The 25,796-nt window shown below is 44.9% G+C and overlaps 1 protein-coding gene across 1 annotated transcript in view; it reads right to left on the bottom strand.

Moving 5' to 3' along the window:
- The window catches only part of LOC130531189 (A disintegrin and metalloproteinase with thrombospondin motifs 2-like), a 77,024-nt gene that overhangs the window by 38,407 nt on the left and 12,821 nt on the right, over positions 1–25,796 (bottom strand). Inside the window, exon 3 of the mRNA XM_057043046.1 lies at positions 4,074–4,251. Coding sequence (XP_056899026.1) covers positions 4,074–4,251 — 178 coding nt within the window. The remainder of the gene's footprint in view (positions 1–4,073; positions 4,252–25,796) is intronic.

Genomic DNA, 25,796 nt, shown 5'->3' with positions numbered 1-25,796 from the left:
AGCAGAACGTGCTGCTGGTTTGTGCAAACATACTTGCACACCTTTACACGCACATGCACAATACTGAGCACAATAAAAAGCCCTGTCATGTTCTCTGGGGATCGAGTGGCCACAGAGAGGAAGCAGCTGGTTGTTGAAATACGTGCCCTCCAAACAATTTCCTCCTCGAGGAACACCTGGATAGGACATGTTCACAGACATATACAGTAACTCTGTGTGTGTGTGTGTGTGTGTGTGTGTGTGTGTGTGTGTGTGTGTGTGTGTGTTGTTGTACTTGTAACATATTGACTAAAATAAAAATTCTCATTTTCCTAAGTGAGAATATCTTTGGAAAGTGAGGACATTTTGGCTGGTCGGTTTGAGGGTTAAGACATGGTTTTATGGTTGATATCAGAGGTTGGTTTAGGCTAAGGTTAAAGGTCAGGAGGTTAATTGTGATGGTTAGTCAGGAGTTAGGAGCAAGATAATGACTATGTATCTCTGCGAAAGTCTTCACAAAGATATAAAAAATTACACGGCTGTTTGTGTATGAGTGTATAAACACGTGTTTGTATTATTTTGTGTTTTCTACTTTACGTATGACTGTAAGTAAGAAAACAAGATATTTACAGTATGGTAAAAATATTTAATGACTTTAATAAGAAGGGATGCGCCATCTTTTGGACACAGATTTGCTCTTCTATTGCCATTCTTCTAAAGTGAGTCTAATTCCATTTCCAGCTCCAAAGTGTTGGACTTCTGTCAGTTGTCCACACAATCGTGGTTTAACTTTCTTTTTCTGTTTCTGGAATTTACCACTGAGCCTTGGCTTTTTTTCTAAAAATATTCAGTCACAGACAAGCCTGAGCAAATTACATAGTTCACACAGGCGGTATGCAGTGAAGGAATTCTCTCCTTGAACAAGTGGCATCCAGAGCTGCGACGTTTGAGGCGCTCACTGCAGATGGCTCCTGATTTCTCTCCCACTGAAGCAGCTTAAACACTTTGTTTTGGGAAGATGTTGCTTCTCCCAGGAAACAGGGATAGGAATACAGGCATGAAAGTCGCAGTTCAAAATGAAATGAACTGTGTTGGGCTGTCGGACAATGTGGATGACGAATGTCTGCGACGATCCATCCAACTGTTGTTTATCGCCGCTCATCTGATGCAGGGTCAAGGGGGACTGGAGCCCATTCCAGCTGACATGCGGCCAGAGGAGGGTCAACATGGGACAGGTCACCACACGGCTCAGATGATGAATAAATAACTGTTTTGAGACTCCATCAAAATAGCTCAAGTTATGAGACTGCAGAGCAATCTGATGCAGACATCTGTGCTTGACCTCTTGACCTTCTCGGGAGGTCCAAAGATCATTTTAAGGAGTTTTAGCAGATCAGACTTGATCTTATATATGAATATGCCTAAATTCTGCCCACTGTGTGTGAGTTTCCCAATGACATCAGACAGATTTACGCTTTTTTCAGGTGTCATCCTGGGATTCCAACAAGTGACAGTGTCCTGCTTGGTGTCCGCTGGGAACCCCAGTCACTAAGAATAAGCCTGGGACATTTATGTGTGTCTGTGCTTACATCACCAGGTGGGTAGTCACGGGGATCCTCTTAAAAGGAAACATATGAGCCTCCTTCTTTTATACAAGCTGGCAGAGCGGTAAGGAGGGTAGACGAGAGAGCTGGAGATGAAGCGGGTTCTCAGAAGAACCCCGCCGTACTATGCGGGATGCAGACATTAAGTGACGAGCGCCACTGGCCTCTGACTGACCCTCTAAAAATGTTCTCTGGTGCACACTGAACAACAGCGGCTTGATAACCACTCACAGCACAGCTAAGGAAGGTGCAGGACAGGACGGAACAGCGGTCTGTGTTCTGAGTGGTAAAAATGTGCTTTGGGCATGTCTATTTGCCCCAGTTCTCTGCCCTGTTTCAGTCCAATCAGTTCTAAAGTGAAATCTTCTAAAGTGATTTCCTCCGGAAAACACTACCGCTTAGCCGTACAATAGAAAAAGAAGGAAATATCCAACACTGAGGGGTAGAAACAGTCAAAGACGGGTGTCTGTCTGCAGTTTGCTTTCTATCGCCACGGCGATTAATTGACGGATGTACCACATTAATAATAAAGCTCTTGCTCTCTCCACTTAGGACATTGATTCACCTCCTCGGCTTATGGTGTAAGAAATCGATCAATCTCGCTCTGCTCCGTCCCTCTTTCACTCCTTCTTCAGCTCTTGTATTCCCTCTCTAAATATAACTTCCTTCCCTCGGTCTTTCATCAGGAAATAAGTCCAGCCTTCGATAAATGGCTGCTAAGACCACACATTCTGTGAAAGCAAGCCTCCCATGATTGATCGGATATGAAATGATTCGCTAATACCCGTGATTGATTGAGGGCGAGTGCCTGTCTGAGAAAGGCAATATGATGGAATGTGTGATGGAAGAAGGCAGAAAGTGTCATGATATACAAATGTGTGAGGCGTTGATATCAGGGTGATGTAACGGCAGGAAGGTCAACACGTGTTTACAGTCTGTTGTGATGTGGAAGCGGAGACGCTGCGACTGAAAAGAGGAAGGACGGGTGAGGAGAGGAAGAGACCTGCATCAATGCTACAGGGAGCAGCACATGCCTAGTCGTCTGCCTGTCTGTCTGCCTGTCTGTCTGCTTAGCCTTGAAAATCCCAGCATTTAAAGCCAGACAGCCACAGAATACTTGCCCACGCCATCCACACACACTCACAGACACACATAACAGCCTGTACAGAAATGCACAGAGGCACACATGCACACACACACAGACACAGACACAGACACACACACACACACACACACACACACACACACACACACAAACTGTTGCTTTTAAGCCTTTATTTCCAGTCTAGGGTGAAAATCCAGTTGGATTGAATAGTCCACTGTATTTGAGTTTGTGTGTGTGTGTTTGTGTGTGTGTGTGTGTGTGTGTGTGTGTGTGTTCAGATGTGTAAATGTAACATCGAGGAAGCTGTATGAGCAACAAGTGCCTGCCTATCTCTGAGACTGTCAGTTGAGTTTTTTTCAGAGTGTGTGCGTGTGTGCGTGCGTGCGTGTGTGTGTCTGTGTGGGTATTTGTGTACTGTCAGGTATCAGTAACAGTGGGAAGCGATCTGTGTTACTCTAACAGTCTGTCCTCGCTGGGTGTTCCTATGGAAACTCTCTGTATATTATTAGACGTGGACTCAACTGCTGAAAATAGGAAGACACAGATCACAGCAAAGTGTGCGATACACCGGTTATCAAGCGAGTCGACTCCCTGTTCTGCTACACAGCAGAGGTGAGGCTGTGGTGGGGTGTTTGGTCAGTGGAGTTACTGTGGCTCAATCCCAGAGATTTGGGAGTCACCTATGTTCTCGCCCATGTGCTTATGATACCTTCCATGAAATACAATTATTTTTGTGCAACATAATATCTGTTTTCGTGTGTTAGATATTCATTTGCAAAGAATCCTGTGTTTCACATTACATTTCATATGTTTTTTTAATCCAAAAATGCATTGATTGTGTTTATGATATCAATAGCAAATCATTATAAAGTACAAAAAAAAGCAGATTCAATAAATAATTTTCTTTTTGTTTTTTGCAAGAGGTCAGGGTCAGATCTGGGCTGTTAAAATTTACTTAAATATCCATTCGATCCCTGTAATCCTCAAGTTTGCTAGATGCCATGAACCTGTTAACATTTAGCATACCTTAAAATAAGAGCCTCTTCTGTTTGCTTCACTTCATTTATTTCATCTATAGAGAAGAAATTGGAGGCAGAGGAACCAAAAGCCTTGAGTGCCAGCTGTTATTTGTTAAGGCAACTAAGGCAGCGTGTAATTCACCAGTCAAACACGCGTGTCTCCATATGTCACTCCTTTAGTGGAAACTCAGCATGGTGACAGGAGGATACCGCTGGATGTGTGTAGGCGGAATCTCTTTGACAGCAGAATAAACTGGCGCTGCCGTTCGCCATCTCTCCTCTAGAAAACAGGTGCGTGTTCCTCACTTCTTCTCATGAGGAGCATCCAGTGGAGTGTCTGGGGTGGCTGAGTGTGAGCAGACTGACCTCTGGAGTGGAAGTCCGCTGCTGCCCTGCTGATGGGCTTCTTCTTCACTGCTGAGGAGCGATACACGATGTGTGTTCTCCCACCGCCGCCCTCCTGCTCCTTTTCCTCTATCACCTCAACGCCTCGCTCCACTGGCTCGATGAAAAACTCCTCCTGCTCCATCCTGATCATGCCAGCCTGGAGGAAATTAGATAACAATTATGTCTACAGGTAATTCTGGGATATTATGGAGTACTGGTCAATATTTAAATCAAAAGAGCTTTAGCTGAGAGAGATAGTTCAGTTTGGGAGCGTCAAGGTGAGCAACCTGAGGCGCAGGTACGATGCTTCACAATGAGGGGCACACTGGCAAATAAAAAAAAAATCATCTGCTTCACCTGTTGTCATCTCCCATCACTGACCTTTCTGCATTAGCAATGGCACAAGTAGGTTATATATCTATTCTATAAATCTGCCACAAGGAACACATGGTAAGAAGCAGCCGGAACGCCACTCAAGCTACATGGATTGCCATAGAAATGGAAACGAGTCTCAATTATTTAGAAACACATTGAGTCACAATGACAAAGGACAGCAAAAACGATGCTGGACATGAGTTTACTGATGCAAAGTTTCGTCAACATGTTCTTTTCAAGTGACGGTGCTGTTTTTGCTTGATTTGAAGCTGCTTTTATAACACACCCGTGACTGATGTGCAGAGAGGAAAGAGAAAAAGGAAGAGCGGTGACTCCCCTTAGATCCAGACTGACACCTGGCATCTAAAATGGCCAGCGCAGGTCCAGGAAATAAGGCTGTTCCGCTCTTACTAACACGATGTGTCAGGTAATTCCCAAACGCGCGCGAGCATGCACGCACGCACCTGCCGTGCAGAAAACTTGCAGGATGGGATGGAGGGGGAAGAGGGTGTTGGCAGGAAATAAAAATGAAAAACAAGTGCATGCGGAACACACACGCAGAAATACCAGTCTGCACATACGCTGGGAAAATTGCCCGTCACTCTCTCTTATTCCATCTGTCTGTTTAAGACAACTGGGTATTACCAAGGCAACGCACTGCTGTAGAGGGAAGCCATGGGGGAGAACACACAGGGAGGATGGAGAGGCTTTATAGAGGAGGAGCGCATGAAGAAACAGAGCGATAAATGAAGACGAGAGACGACTTCGACAGGAATTGGCTCTTGTCTCCCTTCACACTTCACTCAAACAGAGATGATCAGCATGCTTGGAGTTAGAGCTTGATACAAATCCAGCAAGCCACTATAACAGGAATGTGCTGTCGTGATGGAATCCCACCCCGGGGTTCAATGACTGGGAACACTGGGCCTGCACAATAGCGCAAGGTGCTGTACATCACATCGACACCAGCGTCAAACACAAAGACTTATTGAGGAGAGCACGGCAGTCGTGTTTTCAAGGCCTATAAAGGAGAGCTTTGTTCACTCAATGCCATCTGACTGAGATGGGGACTCTTGACATCCAAGATGTGTCGTGCTTTAATTGTGTCTGTCAGTTTGGTTGGTTATTCCAGCAATTCTCCGCTCTCTCACAGTCCTGCTCTCTTCCTCCTTCAGCAGTGAGTTAAAACTGGAAAACTCCGTGAGATAACGATGCGGGAACGTACTGGACATTCTGCTTCTACGGAACTTGTGTTCAATCCCCCTCAAAAAGGATTAACAGAGTCTAGATGCTATAATGAGTGATTAATGCACATAATGTAGATGATGGAAGCTCTAAAGGAATCCTCTTTAATGCTCTGTGAATTCCGAGGATGAGAGGATGATTTGAAAAGAGAAGGATATTAACAAAAGTGGCAACCTGCAGAAATGAAAAAAAAGGACTCCCGCTTTTACCCTGTCCTCACAAATTCCTCCCTCTCGCTCCATCTCCCTGTCAGTTTGAGGCTTTGGTCCCGGCAGGATGTCGACAAGCCGCTGACCTGTCCCCCCCTCCCTCCTCCCTCCATCCTCGCTCTCCCCACCTCCCTTTTCTCATCCCTCTATTTCCCTGAGCCGTGGTGCGGCATTCCGATCGGAGCTGATGGATCTACGATGGTGCATACATTCCAGCTCTGGAATACCAAGCAGCGCAGAGAGGAGAGCGGTGTCAAAGAAAAAAGATGACATGTGGGACAGGGAGACGTGGTCGGATCGATCACAACCGCCATGGCGAGGGCGGAGGGTTACGGAGGGAGTGAGGTGCAGAGCAGCCCAGGCAGTGGACATGTCCTTTGATGGGAAAATGTGAATAAAGCATCAAAGAGTCTGAAAACATTTCCATAGTGAGGAGCGGCTCTTCTGAAGCAGAAACAAGTCCGACCTCAGGGGAATATGTGGAGAACTCACACCACCATCCAAGGCCATGTCTCCAATTCTATAATATGACTATTAAAATCATATTCCAGAGAATTGAGACCAGGAGGACAACTGCATGAGTTCCACTCACCTTTCTACACCTTAGAACTGGTTAACCTGTTAGGCATAGGCTAGATTGATTCTCTATGATGATGAAAAGATGATGTTCTTGTTTCCCTCATTCATTAACACTGTCATCAACTAAATCCAACATTTTTACAATTAGTGTTTGTTGATTACTGTGTAAGAATGACAAACTCAGTATACGATAGCACAAACAAGATAGACCACTGTTGTTCATGTTCTCTTTATTACCCGATTATATGAAATTTACCTGCATTTCATCTCCGCAATCTACCCCCACAGACTCACGACACACATTATGAAACTAAACACCCAAAGTGCTCACAGTCCTGCTCGCAAGTAACTTATGACCCTCTGAGACGGTGACACTGACCACAACCCTCCCTTAGAGATCCGCAGCACATCCAAAGGGTCCAAATCTGGTTCCAGCGCACTCAGTGTTAGGTTACAACAGGAGGATCCTTTATGTTTGAAGGCGCTTTGAGCTATTTGAGGATCGTAACACAGAAACCCGAGTCCTGGGTGAGTCTCTGGACGAGAACCAGCCATAGAGCAGAAGCAGAAAAGCAGTGTTTGAATGGAAGAGCGGATGTTGTGGTGAGGATCAAAGTCACACCCGATCAAGGCCCTTTAGCTGGAAGACTTTGTGTGTGTGTGTGTGTGTGTGTGAGTACTGCTGGCTAACCTCACATACATCATGCGTCATGTCACACACACGTGCACACACACACACACACACACACACACACACACAAAGTGATTCACTCACAGTGTGTAAAAGCCTTTTATTCACCCTGTGAGTCACGGCACATCAGGCCCAAACAGTAAGGATGATTTGATGAATTAGACACACTCCAGAGAGGGTTTAGCAGGATGTCACTGCAAATATTAATAACATTTTGTACATTTTCCCCTCATCACATTAGCTACAAACCGTACCTTTTTGTTTCTGCTCCACCGTTTACTAATCGATGGTAAAAACATCTTAACTGCTGCAGATATTTCTTGGATCCAAAGACCAGATATAGAAAGGCTGGTCAGAACATGACAAGATGTGGGCGACCTCTGGAGAACCTTTAATCTCTGCAGCGTGGCTCTCACACAGGAGCCAGCAGGTGCAGGAGGGCTGCAGCAGGGGTTAAATGTTAAAACAGATTCATTATGTGAAATTATTTCCCTAATTTGCTGAAGAGTGAGGCAATTGCCCAATTATGTTAATCAGGGATTTGTACCGAGGATGAAGGGATTTAAATGCAGCAAACAAAATGTATCAAGTGTAAATAGATGAAAGGAGGGGCCCTGCACTTAAATCTTCCCATGTATCCTCTGCAGTCACACATGCCAAGTCACCCTGGGTGTGCACGAGTGTGTGTTTCATTATGTGTGTGTGACTGTATGTGTGTGTGTGTGTGTGGGTGTGTGTAAGCCAGATGCTAGTGTGATTTAAGCCACACAGGACTTAGCAGTGCAGGCCCGTCCCTGTTGTCCCTGCCGTCCTGTCAGCTCATTATATAGAGTGGTGTCTAAAAATGGACATTCGGGAATAAGAGAAAACAAATTCTACTCAGCCTCACATACATGCACATGCACATGCACATGCACATGCACATGCACATGCACATGCACGGCTGCTGTGTTCTACCCTCTGTTTCACGATCCCTCCAGTCTCCACTTTGTTTATAATATCGTGACTTTTGACCTCCTCCACTTTTGATAATAACATAGTACCAAACCTGATTCTGCAAACTGGTTGTGAGTCAGCAGATTTCCTGTGAAAGGCAGGTGGATCCAGTCAAACAGTTGTGTTCAGTGTCATGTGTAGATTTGAAATAAAATATCACAGATGCTCAGGTATTATTATGTGTAACTACTTGGCAGTCTATTTACAGTGCTCATTTTAATTTGAAAAAAAAAACCTTTCTATTTTCTATTCTATTTCACTTTTAAATTCAATTCAATTCTTCCTCCAATATTCTTGCATTTCTGCTGAAGTTGCGGCCCGCCACGTCGGACCCTGAGGTGTCCGTGTGTTTAATGCTGTGAGAGTATTGAGCATATTGTTTCACTTTTAATGGAAAATGTTGCTATCATCAAAATACGATGTATTATATCTTAATAAGTGTTTTTAGCTGCTTTTCTGGTTTTTCCATCTTGGACAGAGGGGAAGGAGATACGGATAATTTTACTTTTGGAAACTACAAGAAGAAATCACAAGGAGCTCAAGATAATCAGCAGACTCCACTGGCTGCCAGGTCCCCATCCCCAATTTCTCCATATTCCTGCCATCTTTTCTTATTTTTCACTACTTTGATTTCCTTCTTACTATCAATTTCTTTATTTCATCTTGACTTGACTCTTAATCTGGGCCTAATGCCTTCCTGTCACTATCCTCCCGATTCATCTGGGCCTGGGACCAACAGGAAGCCAGATCCAGATGGTTTGGACATGTATGAAGGAGGTAAAGGGAACATAATGATGAAGGATTCAGGGGCCAAAAGCAGAGAGAGAAGGCGTTCATTTCCATGCTGCCACACTGTATCTATACAGTGAAGAGAGTAATGAGGAGCTAGAGGATGGAAAACCGATCGGTTTATTTAAAAGATGTGATCGTAGATCAGAGTGAGGGTGAAACTACGACAGAGCCAGACAGGCTAACAGACCCAGTGTCTGCCCAACAGGCACAGAGCTTGCAAATGAGGCAGCCACACCGTGCAGTTCTCGCTTTCACAGCTTCAAATTCCTGATGTCATTACTCAGGACAGAAGCTCCATCTCTTTGTTTTCTGTCCAAACAGAGATTATGAATCGGCAGAAGACTGAGGAAATGGAGACAGAAGGAGCAGAGGAGTGAAAGCAGATGAAATGTGTGATAACCTGCCAGGCAGAGACACTGGGAGAGGAAGTGGTAGGTAAAAATGAGATAATGTGAAGGTGAAAGATGAAAATTTGCAAATATTACCAAAGAAAGGGTCCTCCTCCTCCTCCACCTCCTCCTCCTTTGTTGTTCCTGTCTCTCCTCCCTCTGTCTCATCATTTCATCCTTCCTCTTTCAGCAGTCTGACAACTTTCCCAGACAGCCAAATGTTCTTGGCCTGCTCAATATGGAGGAGTCAGAACACAACTAGGACTTGTTTATGTGATCCAAGACGATCAGAGGCACTGTGGTCGCTCTCTTCACAGCGTGGCTCAGGTAAAAGCAGAGGGACGCTTCAATCTGAGTCACTGAGGACGCTTCAGGGTAGCACAATGCCTTCGATTTAGGGTGTCTTCAGCAGCAATGGGTTAACTTCAAACAAGATCCCTGGGCGGCGTTCAAGGGGGACATCTCTGAGGAAACGTGTGGTAGAAAATCACAAAGTTTTACAAAACGGAGGTCAGGAGGGAGCAGACGGATAAAGCACAAGAAGCAGGAGTATTGCACCCCTGCACACTCACAAAGACAAAGCTAACAAGATCCACCTCCTCCTCCATTGTTTCAAGATTCACCCCCAGGTGAAGCAATATTTGGGCTCTTCATTTATCTCCCCTCCTTGTGTGTCACAATGCACACTAACACATCTTTATACATAAAAACAGAGAGCGGCAGCCGGGACGCCCATCAATCCCTCTTACTGGCCAAGGCAAGCCATCGATCAGAGTGTGTGTGAGCATGTGTGTATTCACATCCGAGTGTGTGGTGGTCCGGATTGATAAACGACCCCGATTAATGGCGAGTGACCGCTCTATGATTGCAATCTTAGTGCAGTCGAGCAGCCGTTCTCAGGGCAGCTTGTCTGGTGCAGTGTGTGATTAATATAACAGCACTTTAATGAATAACAAACCAACCACCACTCTGGGATCTACTGGTCATAATTGCATCATTCACCTGAGGAAGTGGTCGGGAGCGATGGGAGCTTTCAAGCGTTCACATATGGGTTGAAAACCAGGAGAATCTTGCTTTGTGTGCGTTTGGCAACATGACATTGTGTGATCCTGAAACACTCAACCTCAGTGCCTGGGAACGCCATTAAACGACGGGTGTTAATAAGAGTGCTGCGAAACCAGGAGCCATTTTTTCCTTTCAAGAAATCCCTCTCTGAGTCTGACTTGTTGTTGCTCCCTTTATGTCTCAATCTCCCTCCCACCCACATGACCCTCGGTTCAATCGACCCCTCCCTCCCGCTGACAAACCCTCACATCCACACTGACACACACACTGATCCACACCCATCCCGTTCATAATCTCTACTCTATCTCCACATCTATTGGGTATACCTGTAACCTAGCAACAGAGCAGAGAGAAGATCCTCCCATACCTGCTTGCCGCCTTGACTGCTGGATACGGCAGCCAATCAAGCTGTGTCAGGATGGCGGTGAGAGCCAATCACAGATCGGGTATTACTGGGAGTTGCCCCCTGCTCTCCACCCTTTTGACCCCAAATGCAGGCAAAGAAACAGGCATGCGCATATGAGGCAAGCTTGTTCTCCATCTCACACACACACACACACACACACACACACACACACACACACTTACACATGTCTCTTGGGGCCAACCGGGAGAGATCACATGTTTGGGTTAGTGCGCCTGTTGGTTTCTGGTGCTGCAGATATGATGATAAACTGAATATCTATTGGCCCAAAACCTTTAGGTTTTATTTCTAAATATGTAAAAAGCTAAAATCAACACGTGCCTCCATGCAGGTGGCAGGAGCTCAAAAACTATGAAGACCTTCACTTTGTCCCCACTTTATCCTTCCAGACAAACAACTCGATGTAATTATTGCGAAACCCCCCAAACCCATGGATGAAATGGAGGCACTTAGGGCCATTTAAGAGTGACTTTAGACAAACATTTTCTTATCGACTGCAAGAGTTACAAATCCAGGACATCTAATTGAAGCTCAGACATTGAAAAACACCATAATTTTATAACCCTTTTAGTTTTGTTCAGTCTGAAAATCCATTTTAGACTTTGATATTACTGCTACAAACGGCTGTAATTTCTGATTGTGTTCTCTTTCTTTCAGTTTATATTGACTTGGACGTAAGGCTACATTAACATCACCCAGTATGTGGAATTAAGTTACGCTGGCAAAGATGACATGCAGATACAGCGGAAATAATCTTCGGCAATGCTCAAAGAAACACAGTGGTGGACCCTTCCAGTAAAATCATGCTTGTGATGTTAGTGCTACAATTTTAAAAATAAACACCGAAAATTGTCAATTTGTAAGAATTGAATTGAATTTCAACAGATCTAATTCCAGACAGAAGCTATAATTTAAAATAGCGAATGATGACGTTGTTCTTTTCAGATTTGTGAGTTTAGTTTTCTCCCTTTTCTCCTGCTTCCTTCATGTTTTTAATTACTCCCCCGTTTCCTAATTGGATGAAGAAACCACAGAAGTAGATCAGGAGAGGCATCATCTAATTTAAACTATCAAACTAACCTAAACTATGTTATGAATGGTGTAGAAAAGAGCGATGAAAGGACCAAAAAGCAAGAAACCCCCTCAACACACACACACATGCACACACACACACACACCTTTCGTCTCTGCACACGCTCCAATCTTGCAATCTTGAGACCAAAAGCAGTTTCAGTCACTGTGCTCACAGGAACAGCTTGGAAAAGCTTTTAGTTCTACACTGGTTCTATAACCACACGACTAATAATATTCATGTCAGCAAAGGAAAGTTTAGAGGGCATTAGTCTTTATAGTTGGAACGAGAATAGCTGCAATATTCTAGCTGTAGTTTTGTTTGATGTTCTGGGTGAATATTTACATTTTTTCATCTGAATAAAACTCTCAGATAATTTATCAAGTGTAAATATCATAAAATTACTAATGATAGATGCACTTTTTACCATCTTCTTACTGATTAGTGGGAGAGAGGATGACCCTGGACAGGTCACATGACGGAGAAGCAATTTAGCATCGACAACCAACAACCAATTGTGCACTAAAATGTCTTTATTCATCTTTTTTTATTCAGGATGTTTATAGAATTGTGTGTATAGAATTTGGCTTTAAGGGGGGAAAAAGAATTGGTGAGCAACGACAGCTGAGTGAACGCTAACGTTAATAAGCGGAGTGTTTAGGAATAGGCTGCCCCGATATCAGCAGCAGCATCACCCGGAGCACTTCCTCATGCCAGCGCTCCAAAAATTCCTTTTTCACCTGGACGTGCTGAAGCCCTGCTGGAGTAACTCAAATAGTTGTGCTTTGTGACACGAGGCATTCCTCTCACGATCGAGCAAAACAAGTGGCCCATTAGAGACTTGAATTCACCCAAAACTGCAGAGACCCAAACTTCATCAATTTGTTTCTTTCCAGGACCAAATAAACACCTCTGAACTTTTAAAGAGCCTCATATAGTTATCACCTCTCAACATACAATGAGTGGATGTGATCTCCAACAAGCAAACACACTTTAAAATACCATTAAATAGTAATAGTGCTTTCAAATAACATCAAATACTTTGAATTTAAAACACACACACAATTTAGACACACGCAGTTTCCATCTAATGTGCAGACACTACCACCAGAGGGCAACACTGTGGTGTTTGAGGACCATAGGAACTCAGTGGGCAGCAAGGTCTGCAAGGTCTGTCTGGTGGGCAGAACAGAGAGAGGAAGACAGAGACGGAGGGGGTAGAGGCAGAATGTGTGTGGGAGAGAATAAACACTAAACAGAAGGTGAGGCGAGACAACTGAGTGGGGGGCCATGAGACTGAGATGTACTCAGAAGATTTGTGTGTGTCTGTGTGTGTGTGAGGATTATGTATGAGATCTTGCATAAGCATTGCAGGTGCCACCAGGTGCACGCAAGAATTAATACAAAGTGGTGCATTGACATCTGCGTGTGTGTGTGCGTACGTGTGTGTGTGTGTGTGTGTGTGTATAAAGCGCTGCCCCCTCATCACCCAACAATTTCCTCCAGTCCAGCACTAATGAGAAGCCTCACTATCAGTGTGATAACCAAGGTCATGCCTAGGCCAGCACACTAAAACACACACACACTGAAACACACACGCAGATCCACAGTGCACATCTGTGTGCACAGCTGGATTTTGCATTTACAATCAGTACAGCTGACTTAAACGGATTTGCACCAAATGGAGAGACAACGGCACGAGGTAAACAGGAGGAGTTTGACAGACTTTACAGAGTTGTGTGATGAATCCAGATGTGTTTGGAAATGATTGAAAAACAACAATATACGGTAGATGTTATTTTAATCCACACACACATGAGATGTGTGTATAAACCCAATGCAAATTGATCAGCAATGTGAGCTGAAATGTATGATTTGGAGGGGGAAAACGGCCCAAAAGAATTACATTCTATTTGGATTCAGATGAAATCAACCTTTTCATTCATGAAATTCAGTAGGAAAAACAGAAAAGAGGCCAGACCTGCTCTGTAAAATGTCTCTAAGCTCGCATGAATGTTGGACGGTAAAAGGGATCTGGATCTGGATCAGAACCGACCACAACATAAACACGAAATCAAAAATATCCCGCTGGCAAAGTTACGCACCAACTAAAATATTACCTCGGATTCAAATAAACAACAATCTGGAGGTGATGATTATAGTTCTGTGGTTAAATGATGCACCAAACCCCCAAACTGCATATAAACCTTCTAATGGCAGCAGGTCAAGATTGCCCCTGGTGGCTGGCTGCAGTAGGACCTGATAAAGCTCCTCTCCCTTCATTGCCCATGTTGCCCTTGAACCAAACAGGAAACAGTTTGTCTCCAACAACAACAAGTTCCCTGATGGAGCCCATGATCAAGTGTTTTATGTCGTGTTTACTTTGAGTGAAGTGTCACTTAGAAATAAAAAAAAATCTCTAAATTCTGATTCTCCAAAGCAAGATTCTCTCTTAAAAGATTTTCCAGATAATAAAAAGTGGACTTAACATTGCGGCCATCCCATCACACCCCAACATTTACCAAAGAAACGTTCTGGATGCTGCAGTTTCAGGGGCTGCTGCACGACTGTGATGAACGCGTGAGGCGGATGATGCTTGTATGAAAGGAGGGAGAGTCAAGATGAAGAAGAGGAACAAAGAAGTGCAGGAATGGAGGGGGGGTGGTATATGGGCAAGAGGGGTGGGAGGATGGAGAGGCGAGATGAGAAAGAGAGGGAGGAGTCACTAAAAGAACAGAACAAGGCCTGGCTCTTTGGTCTCATCCTTGAAGGCTGGCCTGGTGCCGCTACAGCCGGCCACCGTCATAGCAACAGAGAGGGTAAATCTGATGGGCGTGGCTTAGAGGGCAGGATTAAGGGACAGGTGTGGGAGGAGAGGAGGTGCAGGAATACGGGAGGCATGAAACAGAGAGAGAAACGAGAAGACAACGAAGTCAAGGACACAGACTTTAGAAGGATGTAAATGTGGAGGAGGGGGGCAGGCGCAGCAAGAGGGTTGGCAAATAGCCAGAGGCATAAAGGCCACGCTGTCCCTTTCTCCCTCTCCACTTCCAACTCCATCTCTTTTCTCCAGCCGTCAATGAATCCACATCTGATTACCAACGCCACCATCATTAACCGCTCAGGACGCCACGCCCTCATGACTGCTCTGTCCCCGTAGAAACCGCATTCTTAAAAAATACAAACCAAAGAGAAGGATTTGCTCTAGATATGAACAAATCTGGCAACTAAAATGTCATTTAATTATTGTGTTTCCTGCTTAATAGGATTAAATTCCACAGCACAAGAGGTACCTAAATGCACCATGAATGGAACCCATCAATCTTATATAGAACCTAATCTAACAGAAATTATGACAGAATTTGGGTCAACTTGCTTAGGAAAGAATGGAACTTATTTGGTCCTTTTTAATACACGGAATCCCTTTTATATATAGGTATAAAATCATGTTTTTATTTATAAATCTGTCAGCTGAACCAGGTCAACAGTAGTTGTAGCTGTAATTACAAACCTTCTGTCTGTGTTTCAAATGCAACAGGGCAAGGAAACATTATAGCCTGCAATGTTTTATCAACATTTCCAATTCAAATAACCTCTAAACGGTCAAGCTCCCTCCCTATTTGATGCTGCTTCCCAGCATTTTTGACAGAGCAGCTTCCTCATTAACGCAGTGAAACAAGTGAATGTCAACTGCGCTCCTGACTGCATGTGTCTGCTCGTGACAGTTGTTTGGCAGAGGCATGCTGGGAAACACTGCATTTCTTCCTCCTGACCTGAAACAGTCCGGAGGTCATTCACACCCAACAAAAAATGTAGAGAAGCGGGGGGGGTTCGGAGCACCGCTCCGTCGTCTCCGTGTTCTCCAAATCCTGATACATCAGTGTGAATCGCTGGCAGCTCAAGAGCAGAGCCGAGACTTAAAGGAGCCTGTTTCATCCATCATCTCGCTCGTTTCATTTTCCACGAAAGGCACAGATGTGCACGTATCGCAACGAGGAGTTTGAGTTCCTTATATCATTCTATTCTCTCACTTTTAAACTATTGAATGTGATGTTTGGCGTGTTTTTCTTTACCTAGGCTGGAGGCCATTTGCCATTACTTTGCACAAACATACGTTGAACCAACTAGTACATGTTCTAGGGGAGCGCCCTGAGGCCAACACCGCCTGTTTCCCAGGTGGCTGTTTGGGATGTTGATGGTAGCTGTTCGGTTTCAGTGTCTGTGATTATAACGGGACTAATTCCCGTTTGGTTAAAGAACCTCGGGAGCAACTTACTTGTCAACGATGAGCCTCAAGGAAAATTAGATGAAAAGATGGGCTGTAAAAAACACCTGGACATTTTAGGGAAGAATCATAATTATTGCTCCTTAAGTAAATCAAAGTAGATTTAAAACACCTCTTGTGACTGCTGATGCTATTGTGGTACTAGCAAATGTCTGATTTTTAGATGCTTGGCCCTTGAGCAAGCTGGGGCCCTGTAGTTCAGTTTATCAACAGTAAACGGAGGGAAAAATCCACATTGCCTTGGGAACAATTTGGAGACTGAAGCATAAAATCCAATTTTGTGTCTCCAGTATATGGATGTGAATGAATGGCTGCTGTTCCGTAATGCTAACGGGCCCCTGCAGAGTGGCCCGTGCATGTGTGAAGGGAGCCTACACGTGCATTTTAAATCTTTACAAATGGTGACATAAGTTATGGTTTTACCTTTACCACAACACAAACGGGCGATTTGCAGACAGAATCCACATCCAGCAGAACAAATACACTGAGCTAAGCTAAGCTCACGGGAGATAGCATAAAGATGAAACAGCTGGTTTGAACCCAGGTTAACAGTTTTGGTGTGAAAACACACCGAGTCTTACCTCTGTTGCTCGCACAATTTATCCTCCCGCATAATAAATATTACCCAACAGCAGATTTATCTGTAGCACCTTATTTATGGAAGTCTTTAGCATGCACAGCACACAAAAAGAGGAAAGTTGTGGGAAACAACAGAGGGAGAAGACAGAGCTGAGAAGCAGAGGCAGCAGGTTAGCACTAATGGTCAACGACATGTTAGCGCTGTGGCTAGGCTTAGCACGGGCGCCTGAACTGCTGAAATATTTACACGGCATACAGAACTTATTCACTTCAAATCAGCCAGAGCAGAGAGGGAGAGAGAGCAAACGCGGCCAATTTCCTACCTCCTCGCTAAACTGAGGCAACAGCACAAGCAGTTAAATGGACAGAAGCGCATGAATAATGTGCATGTGTGACTTTTTATTTTACTAATTCATTCTTGCCCTGATGGACCTTTTCCTTCACTTTTGTTTACAGGCGGAGGACTAATGACGACTAAACTCTTCATCCCGGCAGGGTTTTAATAGCAGAGGCCTAAACTCCAGCCACTCCCTTCACACCCAACGAAACGATTAAATCTGCTCTCCTCATATAAGAAAGAATGCGACTATGACTGACAACCTGCATTCAATTTTAGTTTTAACACGCTTGTGCAAGGCTACCCCTGCCATGCGTACGTGTGTGTGTGTGTGTGTGTGTGTGTGTGTGTGTGTGTGTGTGTGTGTGTGTGTGTGTGTGTGCGTGTGTGTGTGTGTGTGGAGCTGCAGTGGGGGTTTCTACATGTTCTAGCGTCTGTGTGGACGCAACTACACACTAACTCCACAGTGCTCGTCTGCTTCAAAGATGGGGGTCGGACCAACAGGCACCTGACACAAGCTAGCCTCACTTACGGCTACCATGGCGACCAACAACAAACAAAAAAAGAAAACATTGTATTTTCATAATGGGAGCACAGCATTACCTCCCCAGCCTGCAGAAGAATATGGACAGAGGTTTGTTTCCCTTCTCTCATGCTTTCTCATTCTCATTCTTTTTCGTTCTTTTTTTAAACCATCTACAGATGACTGAATCTCATCACCTTCCCCCATTTTCTTGTCTGCCAGCCCAAGATGGGCATGACAGGAAGCAAAGTTCCTCCAGGACAAGCCTGACTTCTTAATATTTAACAACTGGACTCTCTCCCTCTCTCTCTCTCTCTCTCTCTCTCTCTCTCTCTCACACACACACACACACACACACACACACCACACACACACACACACACACACACACACACACACACACACACACACACATACACAGGATCTGGTGGTGACACAGAGAGAGGCTGTCCATCCTCTCCCTCCCCAGTGGGCGCTTTGCTCTCTGCCTCTCTTCAGGCCCAGACACACATAAAGGGCCGTCTGCATAGCAGAAGCTGTGCTCACCTGATCTCTGATCTCTCCTCTGACTGTATGTTTGACGTGTGTTTGGGTATTTCCAACTATCAGATCTGATCTGACTGCATGTGACGAAGCAATATCTGAAGAATGTTTGCCTTTTTTAAGTCGGACCAAATGAATTTTGCATACCTTGTGCAACTAGTGTTGTAGCTAATTAGTGGCATGATAACCTATTTATTATTTTATGAAATGCTGATTTATAAGGTTACATCTGCAGCTGCCGCCGTCTGTCATCTTATGGACAGACTAGATTATAAAGAAACTTGGTGGGGAAAATAAAGAATATTTAAAAGAAGGATGAATGAAAGGTCAAATTTCAGGCCCATTACGTATGACTGCTTATTTAAGAAAGGTTTGCCTTTTAGGGTAATGGAGTTACCAAATACAGAACGAATGGGAATCTGAAGAGAAATGAAGAACCTCAGATTGTGGGAGAAAACCCACATTTATTTTCACTTAAAGTACTTATTCCCACAGTTTGTGCTCAACAATGGGAGATAAGGGAGGTCCCCCCTTCAACAGCCTGACAGTTGGTTGAGTCCATATTCTAAATAGTTTCCTCAGTATATCATAATAATGAGCCTGTCCGAGGAGAGGAGAGGACCAGCAGGAGATGAAATATCCAAGTGGAAAAAGCGCATTAGCGAGAGATGCTGTTAAATGTGCCAAACTCACTGACAGGCCAGTAAAGTTAAAGAACCTGTCCTAAACATCACATGTTTCTGTTCCTGTTGTTGATCTGCCAGGACTACCCCTATTCCACTCCGCAAAACTCCCCCAGAAGCACACGTTTGCCCCCACCAGGACCCTCTGCACAGCAACCGTGGCAACAGGATACTCGGAGTTACAGTCCGGAGCAGGTCCGATTCCCACACTAATCCTCTAACTTCCCCTGAACAATTTAACACAAGGAAAGCAGGATGTACAAATCTGGCCATTTACGGCCTCGCTGGACTCCAGCCTTTAAAAACAACAAATAAAACCATATCATTTCCCGTTATTCATGTCTTAATCTTTGTTACGTTTGGGTTCCAAAGACTCCAGCTCATGTTGGCTCACTCACCTCAGACAACTGGCTGAAGTGTTTCCACCACAGTTTTAACATAAAACCCACTTTTACTTTCCAGTTCAGTGCAGTTTATTAAAGGTCGTGCACTTTCCTCTTCCTCAGTATTCTCTGAAGATCAGTTTCTAATTTCCTCTAAGCGTTCATTCAGTGTTTTCTGAATAACCGAACCCAGTGATGGATAAAATCAAATTAAATCCTGCCAATCTAATCTGACTAGGAGTTCAAGGGAGGACATCATGGAAAAAAGAATGTATGTGGACTTGCATGTGTTTGCATTAACTTTTATTAAACATAATAGTAGTTTATCAGATAATCAAAGAGTAAACATTCATTTCTGCACAATTTTACACAAATTCTGACCATAAATGGCAGAAATATCGAAACATGCCTGGAAAATTGAGGCAGTGACTCCTGTTGTTGTTATTTCGTCTCGTTAGCAGATTCATTCTCCCCTCATTGTCCTGTATGTTGTGCATCTGGTCCCAATTAAGTGTGAACTGCAGCGACGGCGCTAACCCCGCTGCTAATGAGCTGTTTATTATGACTTCTGGCCATAATGATGCCACATAATAAAATATTGTATGTTCCTTGGTTGGTTTATCACATTTAAATTGATTACAGACCAACGAGGAGAATAACTGCTGATGACGCCTGACGGTTTCATTTGAGACCCTCAGCCGTGCAGTTTTTGGAGCGAAGTAAACGATAATGCTCATTACAACCGTCAGAGACTCCCGAGCTGACATGAAAATTACAGGGATGTCACGCTCGACAGCAAAATGACACTGGCAGTGATCAGAGCGCACTTCTGATCATCAAGACAATTAAAGGGAGGCTGTGCATGTGTGTGAAGAGGGAGGGAGAGAGAGAGAGAGAGAGAGGGAGAGAGAGCTTCAGTACCAAAAGGAAGCAAGAATTCCTCTGAATCCACTTGATAAAAAGATGCTGATGTGACGACCACACTGACTCTAGTCTCGGTTTGCCATCAGTCACATCTCGATGCCAAACTGCCATATAAATAAACGGCAAACTGACTCAGGTGATGGAGAGATATAACTTAGTGGTAAAGTACAAATATTTTGTAAGGACAAGGTCAAATTGCATTTATGCCTGGAACCAAGGCCACTCGGTGAATAGCAGCCACAACAGTATCTGTTATATTTGTCAGCCTTCAGAAAACACATCACAACATCTATCAGTTCGAATCCTGTGTGATCGCGCGTGTGTGTAGGAGACGCTTCGGGAAGTGTCAAGGAAAGCGCAGTGGTAATGCTATTGATATTCCGGCGAGCTGTGAGGTTACAGAGCAGCACTTTCAAACGGCTCTTTGAAAAGACACAGCAGTTTAGACAGTGAGAGGAGAGGCAGAGAAACAAAGCTGTTTTCAAATTTCTCAGTTGGAAGTGAATAGCAGACGTGGGGCAGGAGATGAAAGGGTGGAGACACGAAGGCCGCCATTCAAAGTGTCTCTCTCTCACACACACACACACACACACACATCACGTACTTCAACATATTAGCACAACATCAGTGCAGTTTAATCGCACCCGGTTGTTGTGGTAACGCTGGGTTCAGGAGGTCAGGAGATCTACGTTGGTAATGACTGAACTCTCCTTCTGCGAGCGCACACACACACACACACACACACACACACACACACACACACACACACACACACACACACACACACACGAGCTCCACATCAGCATCCCTTCAACATCCGACATGACTTCCCTCATTAGTCCGAACAGGGCCTGAGCCACTTTCCCTCCACTTCCATCGTACTCGTTTAACCCTCTTGGGATCAGGAAGCAGGGGCATAAATGTCAGGGGCAGCCCTCGGGGGCTGTATCCAACGCAGGAGAGGGAAAATTATTAGTAACAAATGGAGCATGGCTGGAACTTTGGAATACATCCCATCATTTTCTGCATGGACAGCATTCCCGAGGCTAAAGTTTCGGTCCAAAGTTTCCCCCATGGTGCTTGAATGGAAACTGTTGTCATTCGCTAAATCAAAGATAATTAAAAAGCAGGGTGGGGAGGTGACCTTTGACCTTTAGCACAGCGTTAATTTCCACAGTGTTTGTTAAATGTGAGGGAATTGAGGAGAAATGGCATCGAAAAGAGTAGGAAAGATATCCTTTTTATTTACGGGTTTAGATTTGTGAAGAGGTGTTCTGAAAGGTCCAGTGGAATATGAAGACAGAACCAGGCGCGGTCTGAATTTCCTCGGCTTCCCCGATCCACTCGTGCATCGCATCATCCTTTAGTCCCATATTTGGAAAAGGCCTCCCTGTGATCCGCTCTCCCACACACGCCCCACCTGCTCCACAGCCTCTTGGGATGCTCCGGAAAGTCGACCGGGATGAGAGGAGTGGGCGTGGTGGGACACGGGCAACGGGGGGGGAAGATGAAACCGAGTGTTTCAGCCCGAGGCCCTGAAGGAATCATAAACAGAGGGGACGAGAAACCCTTTCCTGAAGATCTGAAGAGACGTTGGACGCCACAAAGTTGTGAGAGGAAAAATAAAATGTGTGTGTGTGTGTGTGTGTGTGTGTGTGTGTGTGTGTGTGTGAACAGTGGCTGTAATTATCTTGTATCAACGTAAAACTGAACCTAATTGTACATCTGTGAGCGCTGCTTATTCTAATAAAACAAATGAAAGCGATCAGACTTTGGGGGAATTCTCAGCTGTGAACAGAAGCTAACCCAGCAGGGAAAAAAAGGCTAGAGCGCTTTCAGACGAGCAGGTGCGAGTGCCGATGAAGCTGAGGATTATCAGGGTCTGAGCGGGAAAATGAGCTATGATGGGATTTTTATGCTTGGAAATATTGAGATCAACATCAAGGTCGTTCCAAGTCCAAAAGAAGAAAACAGCAACTGCGGGAGAGGCTCAAAAAAGTCTTCAAACATATCCAACGCACGCTCTGCATGTAGCCAGGAGTATGTTCCAGCCTTAATCTTCTGGCAAAAACAGTTTGCGCGTCTGTTTGTGCCGTTGACTTCATTACTCAACTCTGTCTGTCTACAGTGCAAACGAGTAAATATGAAGAATTAGTCATCGGCAGTAGTAAATAGCATTTAAGCGCGGCTGGTAGCAGCTGTCCAAGACAAACACCTCATGCTCAGCGATGCGTGCCAGTTCTGTCTAATCTGGCCAGCAAAAGCATCAACGTGAAGGGATGATCTAAGGTTAAACCTGTGGAGGTCAAACGCTGGTGCTGGTGCCTGGTGACCTGTTTACGCTGGAGTGGAGGACCTCAAATGGCTCTAATCTGGAACGTTAGGCTGATTGTGCAAGTGAAGTTTCAGGATTCGTGTTTACAGAGAAGCGGCCCAGATTCTGCTCAATACCAACATGTGGAGAGACCAGCTTCATCAGTAATTTCCCCCCTTCAGGCTGCTCCCAGTTGCTCTCCTCTGTCTCGCCCCCTCAGTGTCTCCTCTCCCTCTTTGTGATCCAGCCCGGTTATTAATTTATAGTTACGCGTAAACGGTCTGGACAGTCTCATAACCCTGACACTTGTGTTAATTTGACGCCTGGGAAGGCCACCACGGCGAGCACACCCACGTCTGCGCACGCATCCTCCCGTTCTCCGCCACGCATATTTAGCCCTGTCTTTGGCACAGTATTCTAATGTGATTCATTTTCTGCATATTGACACAAAAAAGCCACGGAGCAGAAAGAATCCTGAAGTGTCGACTGGCAGGAAAACTATTAGCATAGTTCTGGAGTCACTGCCAATGAGCAGCTCTGCTCCCGTGGTCCCGAGAGGACGGCTAACTAGAAATCTGTACACAGGACCACACTCACCCCTTCAATATGCTGCTGAATCTTTTCACACGTGCGGAGCTGCACATGCGCACGCACACCTGCTGTCAGGACAGTGACAAATTGCAAGGAAAATGAAAGGGGGGAATAGTAATCTGACACCTCCAGTGCTGGGCAACAAGTAATTAAATCCCTTCATTAGGTCAACTATTTGATTATGAGGAACCTGCAGGGAATCTCATAATGAGTGCTTTTTTTTCTCGTGAGGACGAGGGAGGGGGATAAAAGGTTGTGGGAGAGGACATCGGTGCAGGGGAGGTAAAATGCAAATGTGTGAACGCGGAGATGAGGAAACGCGGTAAAATATGCGTCAAACACGGCTTTCCGCTGTCTCCAGCCGCCGCCAGTGTTCTCCAGACCTCCTCCCCATCTTTCCCACTGTCTCAGGACAGAGTCTGTGGGTTGTAGTAAGTCAGAAAACGCTGTCCGCAGCATATTGCTAATGTGTTGATGAAGGCAGCCCAGGCCAGGGGAGCCTCTCTCTGGTGGAAGACAGACAGTGTGCGTGTTCGACAGATGAGTGAACATTGCTGGCCTCCGCCTCAACCCTCTCTGGGAAGCCGCTAGCTTCATCCTCTGAGTGCATCGCCTCCGCTCGGCTCTGCCGTTCCTTGTACATTATCCCGAGATAACACAGGGAGGGATTATGCACATTAAAAGGCAGGAGTGTGTAGGATTAGTAGAAACTTTCAAAAAAAAAGTAGGAGATGTCAGGTAACTTTGTTCTCGGCGTTGATCACATGTATTATATAACTGAACGTCTAACTGGTAACATGTCAAAAAAATTAGCCTTGAGAGCCACTTTAACCGCTGAGACAAGCGTCGATGTCACCCAACAGCTTTTGACTGTGTAATTCCAATGCTAATGATGCTATTGATTAGTCTCTTATCAAAGCCACAGCCAGATAAATATAGAAGCGGTTGCCATGCTGACAAGGTGGAGATACAGGACGCAAAAACTGTTGATCAGGCAAAATTATCGCCAAGGAAGTGAGTGTTGGGGGGGGCGGGGGTCTATGGTTCTCTTCTTAAGCAAAAAAAGTAAGCGATAAAAATATAAATAAACTATATAAAAAGCCTTTTCCCGATGACCTGCCAGCGTTTACATTTAATTATTAGGTGTTTATGAAAGTGTGCACTTGAACTTAGATGTTACTGTTTCATGTTTCACAGCTTTCCCTCAGCATCTCCCCTTCCCCTCTCTTGTGTGTGTGTGTGTGTGTGTGTGTGTGTGTGGTGTGTGTGTGTGTGTGTGTGCGCGTATGGGTGAGCGTGTGCACGCATGTGCGTGCCTGCTCGAATGCCAATGTTGTCATCAAAGGATACGTCAAAAGCGCGGCTCCAGCAGAGGCTGGGTCTCGCACTCATACACACACAAACGTGTGCACACATGTGCATACACACACACACACACACACACACACACACACACACACACACACACACACATCTCCAGCTATGCTTTCATATCACGCCCTGGCAACGCCCACTGACTGCAGCATATCTCCACCGGTATCACCAAGGTTACCAGCCGTAGTCAGGGATACTGTCGGAGTGAAAATGTAGACGATGGGTGTGGCCAGAGTGTAATTGGTCAAATCAACGACATTAAAAAAAAAAAAATCCCCCATTTAATGTAACTTTGAGCAGGTTTGGGTCTTTATACGGGTTCTGAGGTGTCAGTCAGTCGTCGCTTCAGCCGACCGGCGACGCTGCCGCACTGTTAACACTTTCCGGTTCATTCTGGTCTTTGTTGGCATAAACATCTGATAGATCAGGTAGTCAGATGCAGCTCCAGCAGGGTTATTATACTTCAATCATCGAGTTAGTTAGCTGATGAGACAGGCTTGAATTCACTGGTGTGAGGACTCAAGATTAAAAATTGGTGTTTCCATGACAAAGAAGGGCCTCCGCCAGCACCCGTGTTTCCACAGCACTGACACATAAATTGAGAAGGAATATTCCTAGGCATGCTCCGACTTCACTCTGTCTGTCTGGAGAGCTGTGTGTGTGTGTGTGTGTGTGTGTGTGTGTGTGTGTGTGTGTGTGGGAGGGAGGGAGGGAGGGCTGGGGAGAGAGAGCCAGAGCATTCCTCTTCAGGTACACACTGGCCTCAACGAAGCATTTTGAACACAACTTTGAGGTGATGCATCGGCCCTCCCCCCACTATTCGCCATCCTCTTCCTCCCTCCTCAGGGAACGACAGCGAATTCCATCCTGAAGCAATTTGTGTGATTTGATGTGTGGCTAAAATGGAAGAATTTCTCAGTGGCTACGGGCCTGTCCGCCTGTCCTTGTTCATTTTATAACTAAATCCACTGCAAATACAAGAGCTGACTTGTGAATTTGATGTAAAAAAAAAAAAGAGTGAAGTTGTCACAGTTAATTAGGCTTACTGGGAAAATATCAAAAACAACATTAGCCACAGAAACTAGTCATTTAATAAACTGTATTTGTTTTTCTCAGCTGTCATTGCTGCGCGCAATATTTAAATACATCATTTCAGCACATGCATATGCAACGCTGGCAGCATCCATTTTTCAATGGGTCAACGTTAGAGGCCTGACCTTGAACGCAGCGACAACCACCTGCAGCTGCAATTTCTAACCTCTGTGAACGTTTGCGCTGCTGCTAATTAGCATGTTAGCATCACCTAATTAGAGTGAACACCAATTATTG

Source organism: Takifugu flavidus, chromosome 9, assembly GCF_003711565.1.
Source record: "Takifugu flavidus isolate HTHZ2018 chromosome 9, ASM371156v2, whole genome shotgun sequence".
Lineage (NCBI taxonomy): Eukaryota > Metazoa > Chordata > Actinopteri > Tetraodontiformes > Tetraodontidae > Takifugu > Takifugu flavidus.
The sequence above is the reverse complement of the archived record's forward strand: the minus strand, read 5'-3'. Positions and strand labels throughout refer to the sequence as shown.